The 25,039-nt window shown below is 46.8% G+C and overlaps 1 protein-coding gene across 5 annotated transcripts in view; it reads right to left on the bottom strand.

Annotated features, from left to right (window-relative positions):
• Nucleotides 1–741: 741 nt before the first annotated feature.
• The window catches only part of scn1ba (sodium channel, voltage-gated, type I, beta a), a 46,448-nt gene continuing 22,150 nt past the window's right edge, over nucleotides 742–25,039 (bottom strand). For 2 of the 5 annotated variants that reach the window (XM_079240974.1, XM_079240976.1), the window contains 5 exons: nucleotides 14,153–14,319; nucleotides 8,122–8,359; nucleotides 5,518–5,659; nucleotides 5,288–5,359; nucleotides 742–3,216 (listed from right to left, as the gene is read on the bottom strand). In XM_079240974.1, coding sequence (XP_079097100.1) covers nucleotides 5,293–5,359; nucleotides 5,518–5,659; nucleotides 8,122–8,359; nucleotides 14,153–14,319 — 614 coding nt within the window. In that variant the 3' untranslated portion in view covers nucleotides 742–3,216; nucleotides 5,288–5,292. Of the gene's footprint in view, nucleotides 3,217–5,287; nucleotides 5,360–5,517; nucleotides 5,660–8,121; nucleotides 8,360–14,152; nucleotides 14,320–16,605; nucleotides 17,051–25,039 lie in introns of those variants that run through there. The other 3 variants (XM_079240975.1, XM_079240977.1, XM_079240978.1) reach the window with 3 other exon arrangements.

Here is a 25,039-nt window from a genome sequence, read left to right as displayed (position 1 = left end):
AAGGATGGATGGAGGGACGAACACTTGGATGGATGGATGGAAGGATGGACAAACACTCGGATGGATGGATGGATGGATGGATGGATGGATGGATGGATGGATGGACGGAGGGACGAACACTTGGATGGATGGATGGATGGATGGATGGAAGGATGGACGAACACTCGGATAGATAGATGGATGGATGGATGGAAGGATGGACAGATGGACGAACACTCGGATGTATGGATGGAAGGATGGACAAACACTCAGATGGATGGATGGATGGATGGACGGAGGGATGGACACTTGGATGGATGGATGGATGGAAGGATGGACGGAGGGACGAACACTCGGATAGATAGATGGATGGATGGATGGAAGGATGGACAGATGGACGAACACTTGGATGGATGGATGGAAGGATGGACAAACACTCGGATGGATGGATGGATGGATGGATGGATGGATGGATGGATGGATGGATGGACGGAGGGACGAACACTTGGATGGATGGATGGATGGATGGATGGAAGGATGGACGAACACTCGGATAGATAGATGGATGGATGGATGGAAGGATGGACAGATGGACGAACACTCGGATGTATGGATGGAAGGATGGACAAACACTCAGATGGATGGATGGATGGATGGACGGAGGGATGGACACTTGGATGGATGGATGGATGGAAGGATGGACGGAGGGACGAACACTCGGATGGATGGATTTGGGTAAATCCAGTTGCTTTTTTTTGAAACATCAGCTTGGCTTAGCTGTGGGAGGCACACCGGACACGTGTAGTGGTGCGTTGGCTCCACGGCAGTGACATTACAGCGATTAGCCCTTCATTTGTACAGACAACAATAAGTCTGAGTGAAAGTTTCCACGGTGACAAACTCAGCCGGAGGTCACGTTGTGTTTGACAGGAAATCACAGCGTTTCCAAGAAGCCAGTATCAGTTTGGTTTCCCATGTCATGCAGCCAGTAAAACCAGCTCAGCTGTGCTGGGAATGAACCGGTTCCGTGAAGTCGCAGAATTTCTGGTTCTGCTGTTATTAATTATCAAAACCAACATTTTTTGTGACTTTTGAGGTCTGAGGGCCGGAACCTTTCCTTTTAGGCATCGAGTTCATGTGAATTTAAGAAAAAAGGAACATTTTAAAGAGTACAAAACTGATATAGTGTATTATTACTACAGTAGTATAGTAGTATAGTATACTGTAGTATTTTAGTACTTTTACTGAGGAATGTTTTGTGCTTTTTACTACTCTGCTTTTAACCTGTATGAGTTATTTTAGACAAAACTTAAGAAAACTGGTGAATGTTTAACAGATTAGTACTGAAAATAGTCATTTGTTATTAAAAGATTATAGAAATATTTGAGGTTGTAAATGTGAATTATTTCATTTTGTTTTGTTAAAGCGGTTTGGAAGAAGCAGAGGAAGGTTTTTGTTGCACCAGGTTAGCGAGCTGCTTGTTCTTCCTCCTGGTTTTACACATCTGGATCCTGCGGCGTCCTCAGAGGCCTGAACCACATATTAATGAGATTAATAGTTTAATGAGTTCTGTGTTAAATGAGGCCAAACTCCAGAACCGTTTCTGTTCAGAGTTTCGGATCAAATCAGTCTTTAACTCTTTTTTTGTCTCTTCAGGTGGAAATAATCTTTGATCTCCGCTAATTAAATGATTGACTATCAGAAAGTGCATGCTGTGCATCACGTTGCTATGGAAACTGTGCTGCTGAAGCAGAATAAGTTTGTATATTTTGTGCATTTGTGACGTCGGATGTCACGCAGACATGATTTAGTTGTAATATCTGTTTTTTTAAAGCGAAATTGTCGCTGGTCTTCAGACATCTGCGAAGTAAACAAACAGATGAGATCTTCTGTCGGACCTGTTTCATCTGCAACTTTACGTTTCATACGATCAATTTTAGCTGCAAACACAAAGAAACGGCGGCTTAGCATGTTGTGGCATGTAAACAGCTGATCCAGGTTTCTGAACAGCCTCTGCTGGCGAAGATCGAAGACAAACGACACTGATTGCATCAAGCAAGCTGTGATGTTAGCAGTGGGAGCTTTTTAGTTTTCTCTATTTATTCAGTTAATGTGCATCAAATCTTCATTTAAACTTTTTCCTTTTCTTTAACTTTCACTCAGCTTTATTTCAGTCTTCATAAAGCGAATAAAAACAGCAACAGAGGCCTAAATAACGAGCAAATAGGCACAGAAAATTAGCCTGGAATAGGAATGCTTGCTTGTATAAGAGAAAAACCAGGAGAAAAATATGTTTTACTACTTTCTATACTTGTTTTTAGTATTCTTTGACATTTTCTTTATGGAATGTTTACTAGTAGATGAGTATTTCTGCAGTTTTGTGACAACAAAGACACTTTTGACAGTTTCTTTCAGCACAAACAAACCAGAAAACCATCAGGTTCCTGCTGCATGTCGTTTTAAATTCGGCCACCAGGCGTCGCTGTTGGGCCATCAGCCCGAGCTACAGAAAGCAAGCGTTTCAGTCCAGGAGGTGAAGAAGATGCTCCTCACATCTCATGTCACTTTGGTTTAAATCTGCTCTCTGTTGCTGTTTGATCCAGCTTGTCCTTCATCATCGCTCTGCAGATAAACCTGCTTTGTGTTTTGCCTCGAAGAGGATTATAAGTAAATATTAAGCGGCAAAGCAAAACATTTAGCTGTTTCTTCTGCAGTTTAACCCTAACAGTAACAAATATTCTTTTTTTTTATTTATTTTTTTTAAATATAACTATTAAGTGTGTGTTATTAGTAAAATAAGTTTGGTCAAAATCTTTTATTTTCTTACTTTATAATGAATAAAGTTTTAATTTGCACAAATCTTTGTAAGAAATGACTGTAAAGTCTCACACGAACTAAAACTAAACTGTTAGTCAGGAATGTGACAGAATATCGTGTCGGTTGATTGATTAGTTTGTTCGCATGCAAACAGGGAAAATACGTCATGGACTTGTGATCTGCATATGTTCAACAGAGATCCGTGCAGATCTGTTTGCATATTTACAGTTCAGCTCTCCTCCTCTGATGCTTCCATCCTGCAGGGAGTCACATAAAAAAAACCTTTTGCATGAAGATGTGTCTCCTCTTTCTGCTTGCACTGTCCACTGTGGAGAGGAGGGAGGGAGCTGAGTGACTGTGGGAGGTGGAAGAGGTGGATGTGGAAGTCCTCAAAGAAGCTGTCTTAAATTCTTCCTTGGCCTGAATAAAAAGAAACATCAGTTAAAGAGAGAAAATGGAGCAAAAACAACATTTCAAAGCACATTTCTGAAACTGGAGTGAAAAATCGGCTGAGTGTCTCCAGCTTTGTGTGGTTTCACAAACATCTGATGTGGTCAGAATGTCCACAAGGGGGCGCTAAAGCGTTGCGTTAATATTTTTCTGAATGTTTCCGCTGATTTAAAAGAAAATAAACTTGTTTTTTTCTTCCAGTGAGTCACCAGTCAGACAGACTGGTCTGCTGCTGGTCGCCGTTCACACCAGTCCCTATGTGCTCCTCATGCACACGTCACTCACGTGCAGGTATGTGTTGTTGTTTTTTTTATCTGATCCACATGTGATGGACCGAAATATGAAATATATGCATTTCACATGTGAACCACGTATACAAATGTGTAGTTTGGCATTGTTCACGTGCCTCTCTATCCTACAGTCATTTGGCAGACGCTTCTATCCAAAGCGACTTACATGTGATCAGTTAACAGTCAAGCTAACATGCATGTCCGTGCCGCCCATGTGGTCTATACGTGACTCACATGGAAGACACATGTGCAAATGTGTGAATTCAAAACAATTTAATGTGATCGACATATAAAGAACATGTGAATCACATGTAGCTTTCACGTGGTTCATGTGGTTCAATTACGTTTTCTTCATGTGTCATTCATGTGTTTCATGTTCTTCACATATGATTCACATGGTTTACATGTATTTCACATGTGAAACACATATAATCCACGTGTGATTCACATGGTTTACATGTATTTCACATAAGAAACACATATAATCCACGTGTGATTCACATGGTTTACATGTATTTCACATAAGAAACACATATAATCCACGTGTGATTCACATGGTTTACATGTGAAATACATATAATCCAAGTGTGATTCACATGGTTTACATGTATTTCACATGAGAAACACATATAATCCACGTGTGATTCACATGGTTTACATGTATTTCACATGTGAAATACACATGATCCACATGTGATTCACATGGTTTACATGTGAAATACATATAATCCAAGTGTGATTCACATGGTTTACATGTATTTCACATGAGAAACACATATAATCCACGTGTGATTCACATGGTTTACATGTATTTCACATGTGAAACACATATAATCCATGTGTGATTCACATGGTTTACATGTATTTCACATGTGAAATACACATGATCCACATGTGATTCACATGGTTTACATGTGAAATACATATAATCCAAGTGTGATTCACATGGTTTACATGTATTTCACATGAGAAACACATATAATCCACGTGTGATTCACATGGATTACATGTATTTCACATGTGAAACACATATAATCCACATGTGATCACATGGGTTACATGTATTTCACGTGTGAAACACATATACCGGTAATTTATATGTGATTCACATGGTTTACATGTATTTCACATGTGAAACACATATAATCCACGTGTGATTCACATGATAGTAGAACAATTTCATTCACATTTTCCACAACTACGTTTGCAAATTTTGCTTAACATGAGTTTCACATGTGAACATGAAGAAGACATGGTTCATATGTGTTTGACACGTGATTCACATGTGAAACAAATGTAGTCTACATGGGGTTTACATGTTGAACACATGTGGATCACATGTAATTCTCCCAAAACCATGTCTGCACATGTGGAACATGTGTAGTCTACAGGTGGTCTTCTGTAAGCGGTCCAGGGTCCGATTGGGCGGATTTGCGAAAGATTTAACGGCTTCCTTTTGTTTTGTTTGCGTTTACAGAATCCAGACCGGACTCCGCCTCTGTGGTCCGGCTGGAGTCCACATGAGTCGTACCGTCCCTGAAAGCGAACCACGGTCTTGTCAAAGTGGACCAAACAGCGGTATTCTGGACACCCGGACATGTAATGAAGGTTCGCTCCGTAAAAAAGGGGCTGAGATAAGTAATCTGATTACTGGAACCCCAACAGAAACGAGCTGTTCCTGAAATGATGACAGCCAGAAGAAGAAAAAACAAGTAGAGAAGAAGGAAAAAGAGAAGAAGAAGCAGACATACCAGCACTATTCAGCCACTTGTACACTCGCACAGTTTTCTTTGTTTTCTGATGCTATAGCTAAATACTCCTCCCTGCAGGACAGAAAGGTAGGAAACAGAAAGACAAGATGTCAGGGAGGAAAAGGACCCTGCTTGTTATTCTGAGATGGACAGATGGACACAGCTTGCGTGAAAGTCGGGACATTTGGCCGGCCTGCAGGATCTGGACACGAGGAAGCTTTTTTACTCACGCGCTCTCCCTTAGAGCCTCCTCCCCCGCGGCAGAGATCTTCCTGTAGCAGTAGATCATCTCAACCACCAGCCAGACCTGCAGCCCGATGATGGAGACGTACATCATCACCTCGGACAAGATGGACGCCATTCCTCTGGTGACTGCAGAGACAAGTACGGAGAAGAGCTCAGACAAAAGGTTTTTGGGATTTATGGAAGCCGAGGTTCGGTATCATTTCAGGAGACTGGGGACGAACGGGTCATGGATCCTCTAAAACAGTCAGCATTCATGATGTCTTGTCCTGGATTAGAGTCAGGAAAAGTCCTGATCCAGTCCGCATGGCTTCATCTCTGTCTTTTAAAAAGGACTTGATCAAAAGTTCTCCGTCTTACTGAAGGCCTCTGGTACTGGTCCAGTTCAGGTACTGGACCGGTTTCAGAGGAACTTAAATCCTGCTCTTCCAGTCACTCAGGCAGGAAAAAGGCTCCAAAGTAAACCCAAGATGTGTCAACATAGCAGACAACTAACTGGTTTAAACTGGATCTGAAGCACACATCCCGTGTTTGCTGTGTGTGTGTCTGAGTTTCAGGTATGGATGAGCAGGTTGCCGTGGAAACTCAGGGCGGAGTCTGGAGCTTCAGTGGCCACCACCTGCGACTCGTCATCCTGCGCTACACTCGTCTTTTTCAGGACAAGCAGGAGCTCCAGTCTTTTCTCACCTTGCTGCGTGGTAATCAGACCAGTTCTAGGGACTTTTTGTGACCCGTTTCTCACCGGGCTTTCCTTCCGCCATCAGCGCTTCTGGAAAACCCTCGGAATCATTCTGAATCCGGACCTTTTCCTCGACCCGCTCCACTTGCTGAATGCCTGCCTGCTCTTCCTGCCTCCCACCAGAATTCAGTTACCTCAGTCAAAGGTCTCCCCTCAGCGTCCCCTCCTCCCCATCAGACCACTTAGTGTCCAAGAAAGCTTTCCCGGGTCCCGGACCAAGCCATGATCCGTGATTCAAAATAAAACATCCTTCATTCTTTCCTCCACCCTTTGAGTTCTGCATTTGGGTCCACCTCTCCACCCCGGTCTCTGACCATGACATCTGGGCATGTTGTGCAAAGATCTGAACCAGGACCTGAGAAATTCATCTGGGCCTTCAGCTGATCCGTTTCTGTTGGCCAAAGCCAATGGTCATTAATGGTCTCCATGGAAACATGGCTTCAAAAAGCCAGAAAAGGCTGCAGTCACACGACCCGAGAACTGGACTAAAGATCAGTGGAAACCGGTCTGATGGGGGGACAGATTCTCCCCAGAACCAGGATCTTAACAGGTCTGATGGAGGGATGGATCTAATGGTCTAAAGGGTCTAACAGGGTCTAAGAGTGTCTAAAAGGGTCTAACAGGGTCTAAGACGGTCTAATAGGGTCTAACAGGATCTAACAGGTCTAAGATGGTCTAAAAGGATCTAAGAGGATCTAAGAGTGTCTAACAGGTCTAAGAGGGTCTAAAAGAGTCCAAGAGGGTCTAACAGGGCCTAAAAGGGTCCAAAAGGGTCTAAGAGGGTCTAAAAGGGTCTAACATGGTCTAACAGGGTCCAGAATGAGTTGCAGAATAAAGCTGCTCAGACCAAATATTGTGTTTAAGATCCTGCCAACTGGACATAAGTTTGTAGCCTCATAAACTGTATTTACTGTAACATTTGCACATTTTAATAAATCGCTGCATCTACTTCCTGTTTTCCTGACAAATGAGACTGGATCTGGACTTTTCACAAAACTCAAAATCCATTTCTAAGTTCTACACGCCAACGAGTCTTTATGCTAAAAATGTAATCCGGTGGGCCGCGGGCAGAACCCTGAGGGACCTCGTGTCATATTTACAGGACTTTTTACTGAGGATTTCTGTTTTTGTTTGGGAAAAAGATCCCTCACACTTAAAATTACAAATGAACTATCTCAAACAATACAATCTCTTGAGATACACCACCACCCATAGCCGCCCCCCTCCCCCCAGACAAATATTCCTAAAAGTATGACTGCGCTGTTGAAGGTTGTCTATCTTCAAAGACAATTTTTATTTTTATAATAAACTACTTTTTAATGGTTCTTTTCTGCATCTTGTGTTTCTAACTAGAAGAAACCTGCATCACTGACTAATTTATATGGATAAAACTGCATGAAAACATTTTTATATTATAAAACATCCAGTTGAAATAAAACAAACATTAAAGAAGTTGGCGCTGCCGGTATACGCTGGAAAGCTTTCATCTTTATGAGACCCGTGACTGGAAACACATCTGAAACTGTGTAAATATCCAGGCTGCAGGTTCGTTTGCACGGCTGTTGTTCGTCTCGTTTGGTCTGGGACTGCTTTCATGCCATGAACGGTGTTTGTCCAACAGGCCAACAACAGCTGTGCTTGCCTTAAAGAGCAAAACCAGTCATACATTATTAAACGTCTGCAGCCTGACAGGTCGATGCTTTAAGAATTTATCTGTGAATGCTCTACGGAGACAAGCTGGAGTTGTTTAATCACCAGTGTCGGCGGACCAGAACTTAGTAAGACCAGTCATCTCCGTCTTTATAATCACTTCATAAACATAGTGAAAGTCGTACGAGGTACTTTTACTTACATCGTGGCACCACGTTCAGCTGGATGGTCTTGCTTGTGTTGGTTTGATACTCGTAGTTGGTGTAAATGAGGATTCGGTCGAAGATACACAGGAAGGTTCCTGTGTCGTTGTAGGTAACGTTGAGAATGTAGATGGAGCCGTCCTGCAGGTCAGTGGTGTGGTTGCTGCCTCTCCAAACCAGACGATTTTGGAAGCGGGCGTCGGTGATCTCCCCTGCGATGTTTTCATAGGTGTAGAACTGAAACAGGAAGCATAGCAACAAGATGCTGTGAGACATAAAGACACCATGTGCAGGGAATACTTGCAGCCAGGCCCTCTTCATTGTTTTCCATCACCGGTGGATAAATAAAACTGCAGTGGAATGCAGGACAACAGAGGACACCTCGAGGACATGACGTTTTTAAATGATTCCAAATCAAAATATTCTCCTTTGTATTTGCAGGGAAAACACTTTTATTCACCTTCACATTCCTCAGATCAGGTGGGCAGGGCTCTGATTGGACGGAACCGGATGTGACATATTTCCTTCCTGCTTCCTTTCTCTTCAGCTACAACATGCAAAACCACAACTTTAATTTAGGTTATAATGTTTGACATGGGGATACTGCAGGATCCGCAGGGTGGCCGGGCTCTCCCTTAGAGATAGGGTCAGGAGCTCCTCCGCATCGAGAGGAACCAGTTGAGGTGGCTCGGGCATCTGGTCAGGATGCCTCCTGGACCTCTCCCCAATAAACCGTTCCAGGCACGTCCCTCTGGGAGGAGACCCCGAGGAAGACCCAGGACACGCTGGAGGGATTATATCTCTCGGCAGGCCTGTGAACGCCTCGGGATCCCCCTGCAGAGTTGGCAGCTGGGGAGAGGGAAGTCTGGGCTTCCCTGCTTAGGCTGCTGCTCCCGCGACCCGACCCCGGATAAGTGGCAGAAGATGGATGGACATGGGATTACTACTTCACTTCATCAGGAGGAGACGGAAGATGAAGTACCAGAGACAGGAGGCTTAAGACCATGTGGAATATGTGCGTCATCGCAACAGGACGAGGTAATGAGCATTTGCTGAACAAACGGCATGAACATTTACCTGAGAAGAATTAATCAGTTCGGGTTTAAAATGTCTCAAATAATCATTTTTTGTTTAAACAGTCGTTGTCCATCTGTTTAAGACAGATTTTACTTTTATTTGGTATAAAGCGGAATTAGAACGTTGTGGATTGATCGTGCTGCAGCCTGTTGGCTTTCGCTGCCGATGCCTCCAACTCTCTGGCCGGTGGGTTCCGAAAGCCGCAAAGCTCTGCGCTCTCTCATGATAAATGCACTGAATGTTTACTTTTACACATACTTGCCTCATCTATAAGTCCTTTCATGGCCTTGCCCCTCTTCCCCTTGAAGAATTTATCAGACATAAAGACAGTAACCTCAGGACCAGATCAGCCTCCAGACTGTGAGCTTCCATTTAGACAGACTGCCAAAGGGCAAAACGCCATTGTTGTTTAGGGTTGTATGAACTGGAATAGTCTTCCAACATATATAAGAGAGAGTTCCACCCTTACGGCGTTTAGAAAAGAACTTAAAAAATGGCTTAAAACCAATCAAGTCTGTCAACATAAATGTGGTTTAACATGGGCAGTATATTGTCTGTGGATTGATTTTTTTTGTGTCTGTGTGTATATAGTAATTTGATGTATGTTTTATATGTCTCGTCCGTAAATGTTTGAAGACTACAGATGTAAAGTAGCTTCTAGCTAATTATGGCATATTTACACACTGTATTGAATTTGTACAAGGTGTTCATTATTGTGCATTGTCCCCATTAAATTAAAAAAAAGAAGAAGAATATTTCCCACTAGAGGAAAATGGCAGCAGTTCCTTTCACGCCTCTTTAGCTCAGCAGTTTGTTTGGTTTCTTTCACAACATGAATTAAAAAGCGTTTCCGGCCTGTTGGTCCACTGAATAATAATAATAACCATGTGTTTTTACTCCACAGGCTCTTCGCGATATGCTGTCTGCAAGCTACATGGCCGTGAAGACGAGTCAAGCTAGTTATCATGATAAATTTAGCAATGAAACATTTGTTTTTGCCTCTTAGTTTTTGTATCGTGGCAAGAAATTCACCTCCCATGGGCTCACCATCTGCGAGAGGAGCCGTAGGGGTTGAGCTGGGTGGCAGCAAGGGGCGGGGACCCTGGCGGTCCGATCCCCGGCTGCAGAAGCTGGCTCTAGGGACGTGGAACGTCACCTCTCTGGTGGGGAAGGAGCCTGAGCTTGTGCGCGAGGTTGAGCGGTTCCGGCTAGATATAGTTGGACTCACCTCAACGCATGGCTTGGGCTGTGGAACCAGTACCCTCGAAAGGGGCTGGACCTTCTTCCACTCTGGAGTTGCTCATGGTGAGAGGCGGCGAGCAGGTGTGGGCATTCTCATCGGCCCCCAGCTTGGTGCCTGCACGTTGGGGTTTACCCCGGTGGATGAAAGGATAGTTTCCCTCCGCCTCCGGGTGGGGGGACGGGTCCTGACTGTTGTCTGTGCTTATGCACCGAACAGCAGTTCAGAGTACCCACCCTTTCTGGAGTCCTTGGAGGGAGTGCTGGAGGGTGCTCCTTCTGGGGACTCCATTGTTCTGCTGGGGGACTTCAATACTCACGTGGGCAATGACAGTGAGACCTGGAGGGGAGTGATTGGGAGGCATGGTCACCCCCCTCTGAACCCAAATGGTGTTTTGTTATTGGACTTCTGTGCTCGTCATGGATTGTTCATGATGAACACCATGTTCCAACATAAGAGTGTCCATATGTACACCTGGCATCAGGATTCCCTGGGCCGCAGTTCGATGATCGATTTTGTAGTCGTATCATCGGACCTGCGGCCACATGCCTTGGACACTCGGGTGAAGAGGGGGGCGGAGCTGTCAACTGATCACCACCTGGTGGTGAGTTGGCTCAGATGGTGGGGGAGGAAGCCGGTCAGATCTGGCAGACCCAAACGTGTTGTGAGGGTCTGCTGGGAACGTCTGGCTGAGTCCCCCGTCAGAGCGAGCTTCAACTCCCACCTTCAGCAGAGCTTCAACCATGTCCCGAGTGAGGCGGGGGACATTGAGTCCGAATGGGATGTGTTCCGTGCCTCTATTGCTGAGGCGGCCAGCCGGAGCTGTGGCTGCAAGGTCGTTGGTGCCTGTCATGGCGGTAATCCCAGGACTCGTTGGTGGACACCAGCAGTGAGGGATGCCGTCAAGCTGAAGAAGGAGTCCTATCGGGCCTTCTTGGCCTGTGGGACTCTGGAGGCAGCTGATGGGTACCGGCGGGCTAAGCGGCATGTGGCTTCGGCTGTTGCCGAGGCAAAAACTCGGGCATGGGAGGAGTTCGGCGAGGCCATGGAGAAACACTCCCAGACGGCTTCGAGGAGATTCTGGTCCACCATCCGGCGGCTCAGGAGGGGGAAGCAGTGCTCCATCAACACTGTGTACAGTGGAGGTGGGGAGCTGCTGACCTCAACTCGGGACGTAGTGGGTCGGTGGAAGGAATACTTCGAAGACCTCCTCAATCCTACCAACACGTCTTCCGATGAGGAAGCAGAGCTGGCGGACTCAGGGGTGGACTCTCCTATCTCTGGGGCTGAAGTCGCTGAGGTGGTCAAAAAGCTCCTTGGCAGCAAGGCCCCGGGGGTGGATGAGATCCGCCCGGAGTTCCTTAAGGCTCTGGATGCTATGGGGCTGTCCTGGCTGACACGCCTCTGCAGCATCGCGTGGACATCGGGGACAGTGCCGCTGGATTGGCAGACTGGGGTGGTGGTCCCCCTTTTTTAGAAGGGGGACCGGAGGGTGTGTTCCAATTACAGGGGAATCACACTCCTCAGCCTCCCTGGTAAGGTCTATTCAGGGGTCCTGGAGAGGAGGGTCCACCGGATAGTCGAATCCCGGATTGAGGAGGAGCAGTGTGGTTTTCGTCCTGGTCGCGGAACAGTGGACCAGCACTATACCCTCTTTGGGGTCCTGGAGGGGGCATGGGAGTTTGCCCAACCAGTCTACATGTGTTTTGTGGACCTGGAGAAGGCATTCGACCGTGTCCCCCGGGGGCACCCGGGGGGGTGGGGGGTACTCCGGGAGTATGGGGTACCGGACCCCCTTGTAAGGGCTGTCCGGTCCCTGTACGACAGGTGTCAGAGCTTGGTTCGCATTGCCGGTAGTAAGTCGGATTCGTTTCCGGTGAGGGTTGGACTCCGCCAAGGCTGCCCTTTATCACCGATGCTGTTCATAACTTATATGGACAGAATTTCTAGGTGCAGCCGAGGTGTTTAAGGGATCCGACTTGGTGGCCTCAGGATTGGGTCCCTGCTTTTTGCGGATGATGTGGTCCTGTTGGCTTCATCTGGTCGTAATCTCCAGCTCTCGCTTGAGCGATTCGCGGCCGAGTGTGAAGCGGCTGGGATGGGAATCAGCACCTCCAAATCTGAGACCATGGTTCTCAGCCGGAATAGGGTGGATTGCCCTCTCCGGGTCGGGAATGAGGTCCTGCCTCAAGTGGAGGAGTTTAAATATCTCGGGGTCTTGTTCACGAGTGAGGGAAGGATGGAGCGCGAGATCGACAGACGGATCGATGCGGCGTCTGCAGTAATGCGGACTCTGCGCCGGTCTGTCGTGGTGAAGAAGGAGCTGAGCCAGAAGGTGAAGCTCTCGATTTACCAGTCGATCTACGTTCCTACCCTCACCTATGGTCATGAGCTGTGGGTCGTGACCGAAAGAACGAGATCTCGTATACAGGCGGCTGAAATGGGTTTCCTCCGCAGGGTGGCCGGGCTCTCCCTTAGAGATAGGGTGAGGAGCTCGGTCATCCGGGAGGGGCTCAGAGTAGAGCCGCTGCTCCTCTGCATCGAGAGGAACCAGTTGAGGTGGCTCGGGCATCTGGTCAGGATGCCTCCTGGACCTCCCTGGTGAGGTGTTCCAGGCACGTCCCTCTGGGAGGAGACCCCGGGGAAGACCCAGGACACGCTGGAGGGGTTATATCTCTCTGCTGGCCTGGGAACGCCTCGGGATCCCCCCCGCAGAGTTGGCAAATGTGGCCGGGGAGAGGGAAGTCTGGGCTTCCCTGCTTAGGCTGCTGCCCCCGCGACCCGACCCCGGATAAGCGGCAGAAGATGGATGGATGGCAAGAAATTCACTTATATCTATATCGTATGAAAACACTTCAGTGTTTGGTATTTCATGAAACTTTGTTACATTTTAACTGCTTTATAAGAAACGCTTGGATCAAATATGACACTGTTCTGTTTGTTTAATAAAAACAAACCCTGCAGGTGCTCCTGATGGTTGTCTGCTGTGCTTTCTACCAGAGGCTGCCACATGTTTTCCACTTATTTTCTGTTTAGCTTTGATTGTACATTTGTTGTTTCTATTATTTTGACGCCTCTATTCCTCTCTTTCCTTTCTCCTTTTCCGTCTTCTCCAGGTTTCCGTCCTCCTCCTCCTTTATTTGCGCATTTAACAGAAACTAAAGAAGAAGATGAAGAAGCGTACTTGTATCATTGTGATAACTTTGTTCTGCACAACATGGCAGCCCTGCAATGGACTGTTGAGCTGTCCAGGGTGTCTCCTGCCTTTCCCCCTAAGTATGCTGGGGTAAGTTCCAGCTTTGCTGCGACCCTTCATTGGACTAAGTGGTTAGGATAATGAACGAATGGATGAACATGGCAGCCAGAGAATCGTACTGCGATTGGACAGGAAAAAACAGAGAAAAGGAATTAGCTTCTTTGTTACCCAATAAACGGCTCATTTCCTTCTTCATTTTACTAGTCACGTCATTTAAGGACAGAATCAGAGGAAATATCGCTGCTCTAACACACCTAATTTAAATCTAGTGGATCCAACAGCTTATAAAGTCCTGCACAAAGACTCTTTCATTTGGGTGAAGTTTGTTGGAGCAGGGAGCTCTAAAACCTGCATTAGAGTATAATTTACCTTGCAGGACAAGCTGCTGTTCCCTGAAGGCTTTAAAGAGCGCTACGATTTAAAACCTCTGATTTTCATGCATCTGGTTAACACTCACATGCGTGAACTCGATCTCGTCCGAAGCTTTGAAGTACCAGCTGACGGTGGCGGTGGCCGGCACCTCGGCTCTCATCTTGCAGGAGATGCAGCCCAGCTTGAAGCCTTTGTTGACCACGGCCTCAGTGTCCGAGTCCACCTCCACACAAGCTGCCCGGCACAGAGACGCTGCAGAGGGTGAAAAACGTTCAGTCACAAAGCTGCCGCCATCGTCAGCTGATCTTTGCCTGGTTGCAGGTCGCCGGGTCAGAGAGGAAAGCCGTGGGTGGCCGTCGGTCTCGTGGACCCGGGACTCCAGGGGGAGCCGTGGTGTTTTCTCTCAGTACTTGCAGGCAAACTGTCTAATCAGTACTTCAGAAAACAACGTTAGCTTCTTTAACTTTCTTGCATGCTTGCTGTCAATGCACTCTGCATGCGTGTGTCGGTCTCCTCACACGGGCATAACTTTTACATTCTTGCACAGTTTTTATTTCCACTCATCACCCCACTGGTGAATCGGATTCATTGTGTTTCAGCTGGCTCGTGTTTGCCTTTTCAGTGTGAGAAACTGAGGGGAAATAAAGAGGTTGCAGTGAGCGATGCCATCATCTTGCATTCGGTCAGTTTGCTAACTGAGCTAACATCATATATAGAAGCGTGAGTCTATATATGCCAGTCTTCATCATGACACGTACTTGTCGTCGGCCAGGAAAAACACACCTGTAACTCCAAATGTTTCTGCCTCACACTGCACCTCGCAGCTTCCACAGAGGCCTCAGCATCGCTCTCAACCAGTGAGGCTCTACCCTCAACTTTCACCTCGGGGGAGCTTTCGTTTAGATTCGTACCATGGAGGGAAGGGAATAAGAGGAGAGGACAGGAAACACAAAGCTGATCACACCAATGCTAACAAGTCAGTAAACGTTGGTTTAGAGTCACAGCAGCTGCACGTCGTCTCAGGATCGCAAACGCAGCTCTGATGGAAACACTGAAGCAGCATCGTAAAAAGAGAGGAAAAGCAGCACACCAACATGGAGGCAGATCAGCTCAGATCAGAGCAGCGCAGCAGAGAGGCAGGAAGCAGGACAGATGCCACTGCAGAGAAAATGAAAGGAAGGTCGAGCATTAGGACAACAAGTTGCGATAAATGGCGGAAAGGCATCGGAAGTGAACTCCAAACTGCCGTCCAGTGCAATGGTTTCCAAACTGGGGGGGGGGGGGGGGGGGGGGGGGGGGGGTCGGGTCATTGCCACACAAACACAGAACAAAAATATTCTCCATTTATCAAATAAATGATGGATTTTTACCAGGACTGTCAAAACAAGGCATTAATGCGGAAAATAAGACTTCAGAGACTTCTTTAATCCCCCCAACATGTCTTCTGATGAGGAACTGAGCTGGAGGACTCAGGTGGGCTCTTCGGGGGTGGAGCCCAGACTGCCTTAAGCCTCTGATTGGCTCTTGGAAGGCTCCCCGGTAAGGTGGGCCATGAGAAGACCCTGAACACGGTGGAGGGATACATTCTATTCTATCCTATTCTATTCTGTTCTATTCTCCAGTCTTTTATCCAAACCTTACTGTGTGAGAACTCGATACCCCGATAGGCACATCGGGGGGGGGGGGGGGCAACTCGGGGCTCAGTGACTTGCCCAAGGACACTTTGGCACATAGTCAGGGAATCTAACTCCCAACTTTCCAGCTGAAAGACAGCCGCTCTTCCTGCTCTTCCCCATCCCAACCTCCCTCTGCTGGCCTGGCACCGCCTCAGAATCCTCCTGACAAGCCTGAAATGCGGCTCGGGAGCAGCGGCCCCCACCAGACCTCGGCTGAGCGACTGAAGGAGGGACGAATAAATCAGGCTAAACATGTTTGTAAGAGCTCGCTGCAGGGTTTTGCTTCAGTTGTAACTCATTTATATTTTGCTGTCATAAATCAGACGGAGCATCTTGTTCGATCTTCCTGCAGAGCATCACTGGAGTAGTCGTAATTAGTTTACGTTCCTGGAATCCGCGCTGGAGGCTCCAGCCGGATGCCATCGGCTTTAAAAGCCCAGCCTGCAGTCGGCTCGCAGCTGAGCTCACGGCTCATAACTTTCTGTTGCAAAAAGGTCCAGAACACGGCAGCATGTCTGGCTCAGGACCGGTTCGTCATGCTGCCTGTCCAGTCGCTGAGACGTGTTCTGCCTCTGGACAACGGTTTGCATCTGGTTCTGCCTGCAGGTTCGGCCCATGGACTCAGACTTCCAGGCAGTCTCATTTACTTTTAATAAACTCTTAAGACTCTTCAGAAAACCCGTCCGTCTCCTCCTCATCACTTTCAGCAGCAACAGCTGAACTTCTGGCAGCAGCAACACTCTCACAGCAAACTCCCAAACGGACCCCATAGAGAGGCTGCAGATCACGGAAAACAGCGACGGATGTGCATAGGTGTTACCCAGGTGGCATCACCATGGCAACACAGCCACTTCCTACTCACCTTGAAGTGCCAGGAGAGTCAGAGTCAGCAGCAGTCCGTGCGTTACAGACATCCTGATAGAAGCAGCGTCAAAACACACACGTTGATGAAAACTCAACCATGACTCGTCCTGACTGAAAGTCTGGGAGGAGGAGGTCTGGTTTCTGCTGGGACTCCGGGTGTGGTCCACCCTCCTCCTCCTCTTCTCCTGTTGTCTCCAGCTGATACAGGAGAGGCTAAAGGGAGGGTTGTAGGTCCTCTGAACCACCTGGACACCCGGACTGCTTGAGCTGTAGTTCTGCTTCTCAGAGTCTGGAGTTACCCAACCCACAGTTCAGCTTCTTGTCCTTTCTGCTCTGCGGCACCCTCACCGAGGCTGTGTGCGCCAAACAACGCCAGGAAGCATGTCTGTCAGCGAGAGCCAGAGGAAGTCTTCTGATTCCTGCCTCCAAATGCAACATGTACACAAAACACAGAAGCTCCCGGAAGCAATGAGAGTCTCAAAATCCCTCATGCACTCAAACTCATCTGTGTGTGAAGACGTGTGTGTGTGTGTGTGTGTGTGTGTGTGTACTATGTGATTAGTGCACGCATACTGAATGATATGTATGAACAGGCACATTTTAAACACTTTCTACATTTACAGTGTCGAAGGTTAAACAGATGTGTAAAATCTAAAATAATTTCTGCAGATGTGAACATCCAGAGTTTCACACAAACTGGTTTAAAGTCTAGATTTTAATCATTCATGCTCGTAACTACGCAGGAAGTTCGGAAAGCTCAGATGTCCACGCGAGTCTCCACAGAGTGTCGTCTTTAGTAGGAAAATGAGAACAACGTCAGAGAGTTGTGGAGATGAGGAGAGAGGACGGCTGGGTGGAAACACAGCAGATGGAGTGACAGGACGGGGAGGACAGAAAGGAAGACGTGGAGAACGAGGACGGTAAAGGATGGGGTTGAGAAAACGACAAACAGTTGGGGAGGTGAAGTGACGTTAAAGGAAACATGTCTCAGAGCATAGGGAAGTGCAGCATACAGCAGGTCACCACTAGGGGGCAGTGAGCAGCACTTGGACTCAGAAATCGTGAAAAGCTCAACCTGCCGGTGTCGGTAGCAGATCTGCTCGGGACCTTTTCGCCTGCCAGTGACGCCACACTAAATTTCATAAGAATCAGATCTCATCGTGTTTCTCTTTGCAGCATCAAATCCTGTTTTTGCTTTTATTTCATGTTTACTTTGGCAACTGGCTCCAGTCGTTCCAATAAAAACCTCTTGAATTTAAATGGACAATGACAAAATCAAAACTTAAACACTGAATAGTTTGATTTGTTTCAAGGCTCAGCTAACAAACAACACAACTTTATTCAGACCTTCATCCTTCTGGAAATGTTTCAGAGATGATTTAGTCCAGTCTGGGTTTTGGAACCACAAAGCTGATCACACCAATGCTAACAAGTCAGTAAACGTTGGTTTAGAGTCACAGCAGCTGCACGTCGTCTCAGGATCGCAAACGCAGCTCTGATGGAAACACTGAAGCATCATTTACAGATTCATCCTGTCAAAATGCTGCCAGGCTGCCGCCCGATGTGGAAGAGGGAGGAAAAGAAAAGGTTAGCACAGTTCAGAACAGCTGAAAGCATGGAGGAGGTAGGAAGCAGGAGGCCGGGTGCTACTTGATGCGCTGCAGAGAGAAAAACAGCATTAACATCAATGTGAGACTTCACACACGGTCGCTGTCAGATCTGATGCCAGACGATGGAACCCGACCCAAACCTGCTGACCTGGTAGCAACAGAAACAACCCGTGCTGACGAACAAACAAAGCTAAACACGTAAAAAAGCAACGGATCTCATTCTGTTTCATCACTTCTGCTCCTTTTATTGGAACGGAAAATAATTATCCAAACGTGGTGAAATTACAAAACCAAACCATCAATTTGCTTTAATCCTGAAGCAGCTGCAGCCAATCATGTGAAAATCTTCATCAGACTCTTCCAGGTTCTCCTCGCTGCAACCTGCAGCAGTGCATGATGGGATGGAACCTTCATCGCCGCTACACAACACCAGCCTCCTTTAGCCAGCAGTCTGATCTGAGTGTCCCACCTCACCCTGCCGGGAAAACCACACGCTGGCTACATGCTGTTCACATGTGCTTCACATGTAACTACACATGAGAAGAACATGGGAATCGCTTGTAGAATACCTGCAATTCACACCTGGTTTTCATGCTCTAGACGAGTCAAACACACCTGATCATTTCATGAATTCATTCACGTGAAACTGTTCCTAAACCACATGTCTGCACATGTGAAGAGAAACCACATGTCTGCACATGTGAAGAGACACCACATGTCTGCACATGTGAAAAGAAACCACATGTCTACACATGTGAAAAGAAACCACATGTCTGCACATGTGAGGAGAAACCACATGTCTGCACATGTGAAGAGAAACCACATGTATACACATGTGAAGAGAAACCACATGTCTGCACATGTGAAGAGAAACCACATGTCTACACATGTGAAGAGAAACCACATGTCTGCACATGTGAAGAGAAACCGCATGTCTGCACATGTGAAGAGAAACCGCATGTCTGCACATGTGAAGAGAAACCGCATGTCTGCACATGTGAAGAGAAACCGCATGTCTGCACATGTGAAGAGAAACCGCATGTCTGCACATGTGAAGAGAAACCGCATGTCTGCACATGTGAAGAGAAACCACATGTCTGCACATGTGAAGAGACACCACATGTCTAAACATGTGAAGAGACACCACATGTCTGCACATGTGAAGAGAAACTACATGTCTGCACATGTGAAGAGAAACCACATGTCTGCACATGTGAAGAGAAACCACATGTCTGCACATGTGAAGAGACACCACATGTCTACACATGTGAAGAGAAACCACATGTATACACATGTGAAGAGAGATCACATGTCTGCACATGTGAAGAGAAACCACATGTATACACATGTGAAGAGAAACCACATGTCTGCACATGTGAAGAGAAACCACATGTCTGCACATGTGAAGAGACACCACATGTCTACACATGTGAAGAGAAACCACATGTATACACATGTGAAGAGAGATCACATGTCTGCACATGTGAAGAGAAACCACATGTATACACATGTGAAGAGAAACCACATGTCTGCACATGTGAAGAGAAACCACATGTCTGCACATGTGAAAAGAAATCAAATGTCTGCATATGTAAAGAGACACCACATGTCTACACATGTGAAGAGAAACCACATGTCTGCACATGTGAAGAGAAACCGCATGTCTGCACATGTGAAGAGAAACCACATGTCTGCACATGTGAAGAGAAACCACATGTCTGCACATGTGAAGAGACACCACATGTCTGCACATGTGAAGAGAAACCACATGTATACACATGTGAAGAGAAACCACATGTCTGCACATGTGAAGAGAAACCACATGTCTGCACATGTGAAGAGAAACCAAATGTCTGCATATGTAAAGAGACACCACATGTCTACACATGTGAAGAGAAACCACATGTCTGCACATGTGAAGAGACACCACATGTCTACACATGTGAAGAGAAACCACATGTATACACATGTGAAGAGAGATCACATGTCTGCACATGTGAAGAGAAACCACATGTATACACATGTGAAGAGAAACCACATGTCTGCACATGTGAAGAGAAACCACATGTCTACACATGTGAAGAGAAACCACATGTCTGCACATGTGAAGAGAAACCGCATGTCTGCACATGTGAAGAGAAACCGCATGTCTGCACATGTGAAGAGAAACCGCATGTCTGCACATGTGAAGAGAAACCGCATGTCTGCACATGTGAAGAGAAACCACATGTCTGCACATGTGAAGAGAAACCGCATGTCTGCACATGTGAAGAGAAACCGCATGTCTGCACATGTGAAGAGAAACCGCATGTCTGCACATGTGAAGAGAAACCACATGTCTGCACATGTGAAGAGAAACCGCATGTCTGCACATGTGAAGAGAAACCGCATGTCTGCACATGTGAAGAGAAACCGCATGTCTGCACATGTGAAGAGAAACCGCATGTCTGCACATGTGAAGAGAAACCGCATGTCTGCACATGTGACGAGAAACCGCATGTCTGCACATGTGAAGAGAAACCACATGTCTGCACATGTGATGAGAAACTGCATGTCTGCACATGTGAAAAGAAACCACATGTCTGCACATGTGTTTTCTCTTTAAGGGTGGAATTGAGAACCTTTTGACTCCTTAATACACGACTGTTGTTTCATCAATGGTTAATTTTTACGGTTCGGTTTTCCCTGGTTCTGGGTTCTCTGGTTCTGGTTTCTCTGGTTCTGGTTTCTCTGGTTCTGCCTTTACTGGTTCTGGGTTCTCTGGTCCTGTTTGTCTGGTTCTGGGTTCTCCGGGTCAGCAGAGACCAGACATCTGGTCTGAATGGAGGAAAAGGAACATCCAGCCTCTGAGCATGCGATGTGAGCGCGCTCTGATTGTCCGTATTAGTTTCAGGCTGCAGCAGCTGTCGCCGCTAATCCGCTGCCAGAGGACAATGAAAGACATTCATCAGTTAATGTTCCGACAGAACTCGCAACCGAGCGTCAGATCAGTCAACATGTAAATAAAGTACGATGGAAAGAATTCCATCGGTTGCTGAGATGAATCTCAGCTCAGATAAACAACAACATGTCTGTGTTGTTTATGGAATAAAAGTCTGAGCGAGAGCGGGAAGCTCGTCCTCCTGGTATTTAATCTGTCCTTCTGTAAATAAAACTGATCGGATCACTTAAGCAGCTTCCGTTTAGCAGCTGGAATCTCCCACCATCCCTCAGGTTAACGTAGCAGAACACGCCCCGATCATCATCCCTCCACCACCGTGCTGACAGCTGCTGGAAGGTGTTTCTGTCCACACTGGTCTGGTCTCTCTGAAGGCTGCTGTTCCACACGGCTTGTTCAGATGCAGTTCTGACAACGTGAACCAAGCTGTGTTGGTTTCACTCCCAGCAAGCCAAACTGGTTTTCTCTCTCTCTAACTGGGCTGTGGTGAACCTGCTAATGGAGGCCCGTAGCTAAGCTAACTGGGAAGACTGGCGGCTGTTCTGAACCTTTTCCTCTTCTTCATCTCTTAGAGAGATAAACTCCAGACAGACTGGAAATGACCTTTCATCTGTTCCTGAAGATCATGGCTGATGTCTTTCCTCCGTGGCGTTCCTTTAACACTAACCTGAAAGCTGCAGAGCAGAAAGAGGAGCTCATGCTGGTGGTAATCAGGTTGTTCATTCACTGTTTCTGTGTTTCTAACAGTAACATGGAGGAAAATGTCGCCTTGTTGCTCACATCAGGCTGAATTCATCTGTCGCTGTTTCACCGTCGTATGTTGCTTCAAGTCTCTGCAACATAGTTTGTTTTTAGTAAAGACAGAGGCAGACAGTGTTTCATGCAGACGAACACAGAAGGTTTGAGCAGAAGAGTTCTGGAATACAGACGGAAGAGATGCATTAAAGCCACAACCAGCAGGAGACGCAGCGTGAGGGAGTGAAGCTGCGACAGGACGGGTTGTCCAAGGCGAGCAGCGTGAGGAGGACGGGGAAAAGACAGAGCGGAGAGACAGACATGCAAGCTCGCATCCGGAGTGCAGCGTAAACAGTCTCCAAACTGACTCAACAGCAGCAGACCGAGGTTCAGGATTATGTAACAGAAATTCCAGAAACAGCAGATTAGGATTTTATTTTGACCTGGCACGATGCTGGCCGGCTAATCCCTCACATCGGCTGCTGTTTGTCCCGCGAGGCAGAACAACCTGCACTAAAGGCCGTCGTCTGAAACAGCAGGAGACGGCGGCGAAGCAGATTGTTTACTGCAGACCGAGTGGGAGGACAGAAAAGTGTGGAAAGAACAGAACAGAGAAGGCAGAGAACAACATCTGTCCCCGTTACTCTGATACGTCCACAAGCTGCGGAAATACCAAGCATTTCCCTCGACACCGAGAACAAAGCTGCGGTCTGTTGCTTCGTACTCCACAAGCACAAACTTTCTGCTGGGAGATCAGCAGAACGTCTGCAGCGCACAGAACATGTCAGTACAGCTTCTCAGTCAGTCATCCGAGCAGACGCTTCCAGAAAAACGACGCGTTTGAGACATGTTGTTTCCATGCAGCTCTCATTTAAAGAACATGCAAACGGCAGGCGGTTGACGCGTGAATTACATGAGAAAAGCATGTTTACAGAGATATCTCTGCTTTTCTGTGTGAGCTGCAGACAGAACGAGAGTTTACAGCTCAGACCGGACAGAAAGACTCGCTGAACCCGAGTCTGGAAGCCAGAAACTGGTCCAGAGTCGTTACAATGTGGGGAAAACGGGCTGCGAGTTGTTGGTCTCCCTGCAGAGACAACATGCTGATGTCCTGATTCTCCTTGTGCTGCTTCGAAGCAAACACGTGCACTGTGACAGAGGAGCAGCCCAACGTCACCGGAGCTGATGAAGCATGTACAACTGACAGCACTTACAAGCTTCACATCTCTCCTCTGATTGGTCCATCTGTTTCCAGGATGCAAACCTCCTCCTCCTCCTCCTCCACTGACTCGTCCATTCAGCGCGTCCTTCAGCCATCAGAAACGTGGCTGCATGGTCAACAAGAAGATGCAGATTTAACGAGCTGAGAAATGTTGGGAACATGTTTGCATGTTTTGTCAGATCATGTTAACTGAGTTCTCCTCCTGCAGCTGCAGGACACGACTTTTTAATCCGCTGCCACACAGCTGGACAAGCTCAGGTGTGTGTGTGTGTTTGCCTGTGTGTGTGTGACACATGCAGGCTTCATGTAGGTCGCAGCTCCAGATTTGTGAGCTGGAATAGAAGCTGATAGAAGAAGAAGCCTCAAATAGAGTCAGAATGAAACTTCACTGTTTAATTCATGGAACAGCTGCAGATGGAGGCCATGCTGTTAAATCTGCAGGGCTCTCCAGATGGAACGCATCAGCCACGCTTCCGGTGCGACGGCTGTTTGCACAACACCACGAACAGACAACCAGACCTCCTTCTGATTCATGGAACGGACATGAGATCTGCAGGAAGCTGCAAAAAGCCAGCAGCTCTGTCTCCCAGCGCCTCACATGCTGGGTTACACGCAGGAAGCTTCACTTCTCAGCAGCAGCGGCGTTTCCATAACAGCTTTTCACAAAATTAAAGGATTTTTCTCTAATTCCATCTAAGTACAGTTGCAGTATGCAGGTGTTTCCAGGAGAATCGCGGCTCAGGCCAGGCATCCAGGTAGCCTAGTTTCAGGGTTTCCCTCTCTATGCGGAGGATTCTCCAAGTCCTTCTCCTTCTTTTCTCTTTCTAACTCCTCGTAAATCTCCTTTCTGCCTCAGTTTGCTGTGAAAGATGGAGGTTTTATTTTTCTCTTTGTGAAAGATTTCCGTCTCCTCCTGCATCTATACAAACCACGCCCTCTTTATCTGAACTGAACAGGTCATGTGACCTCCTATGTCATATTCTATTCTATTCTATTCTATTCTATTCTACAGTCATTTAGAGGATTTTATCCAAAGCGGCTTAAATATGAGAGTGAGAGCAACACAAGCATGAAATCCTCCTCTGACAGAACTGCTCCTTGAAGAGTCGAGTCTTCAGCTTCCCTTTAAAATAGACAAAAACTCCACAGATCAAAGTTTTGGAGGTCATTCCACCAGCGCGGACAAACAGAGGAAAAGATTTCTGTGATTTAGTCCCACGTAGCCATGGTAACACCAGGCGTCTTTCATTGGTAGAGCATAACTGTGGAGAGGGAGTGTAGCTCTGGATGGATCGGGGGATGCGTTGTTGGTGTCTGATACAACTGCAGATGGACGAACAGTCTCGTCCGTCTCCGGTGTCGGTTTCGTACATAATTTGGTTGGTTTTATGGGAGCTTAGCTATCTGTTGCTTGAGCCAGAAAATGTAGCAATACCACCAAAAACCACCGGCGGCAGTGTGGAGTTGTACAGCTGACATAGAACCACAGAAATAAACAAATAAAGTTAGAAAAAGAAAAGTTGAGATGAAATCAAGGAGAGCAAGAAGAAAATTTTTTGGTTTTCTTCTTCTCCTGGTGTTTTTAGACGGTTGTAAACAACTTTACAGCAATCCGTTATCGCTAGTCGGTGTCTTAGTTCTGAACTCAGCACTGCCTACTAGTGGATGTACTGATGAACAACTTTGACAACGTAAGGCGAATGGCAGTATGAGCGCCCCATTTAGCTACGTAAGGAAGCAGAAATCGACCTTTACACGTCTGCCATCTAGTGGCGGGAAGTAGTAACATGTTTGGAGAAATGAGCTGAAATATTTTCTGTACAACTTTGTCTTGTGCTGAAAATATACTCGATTTTAAATATGCGTGCACATATTTGTCATGACTGTCTCCCTGACTGTGCGTGTACAGAGATGAGCGCTTTGCTAG

Source organism: Telmatherina bonti (assembly GCF_933228915.1).
Source record: "Telmatherina bonti genome assembly, chromosome: 5".
Taxonomy (NCBI): Eukaryota; Metazoa; Chordata; class Actinopteri; order Atheriniformes; family Telmatherinidae; genus Telmatherina; species Telmatherina bonti.
Note: the sequence above shows the minus strand (reverse complement) of the source record. Positions and strands in the feature narration are given on the sequence as shown.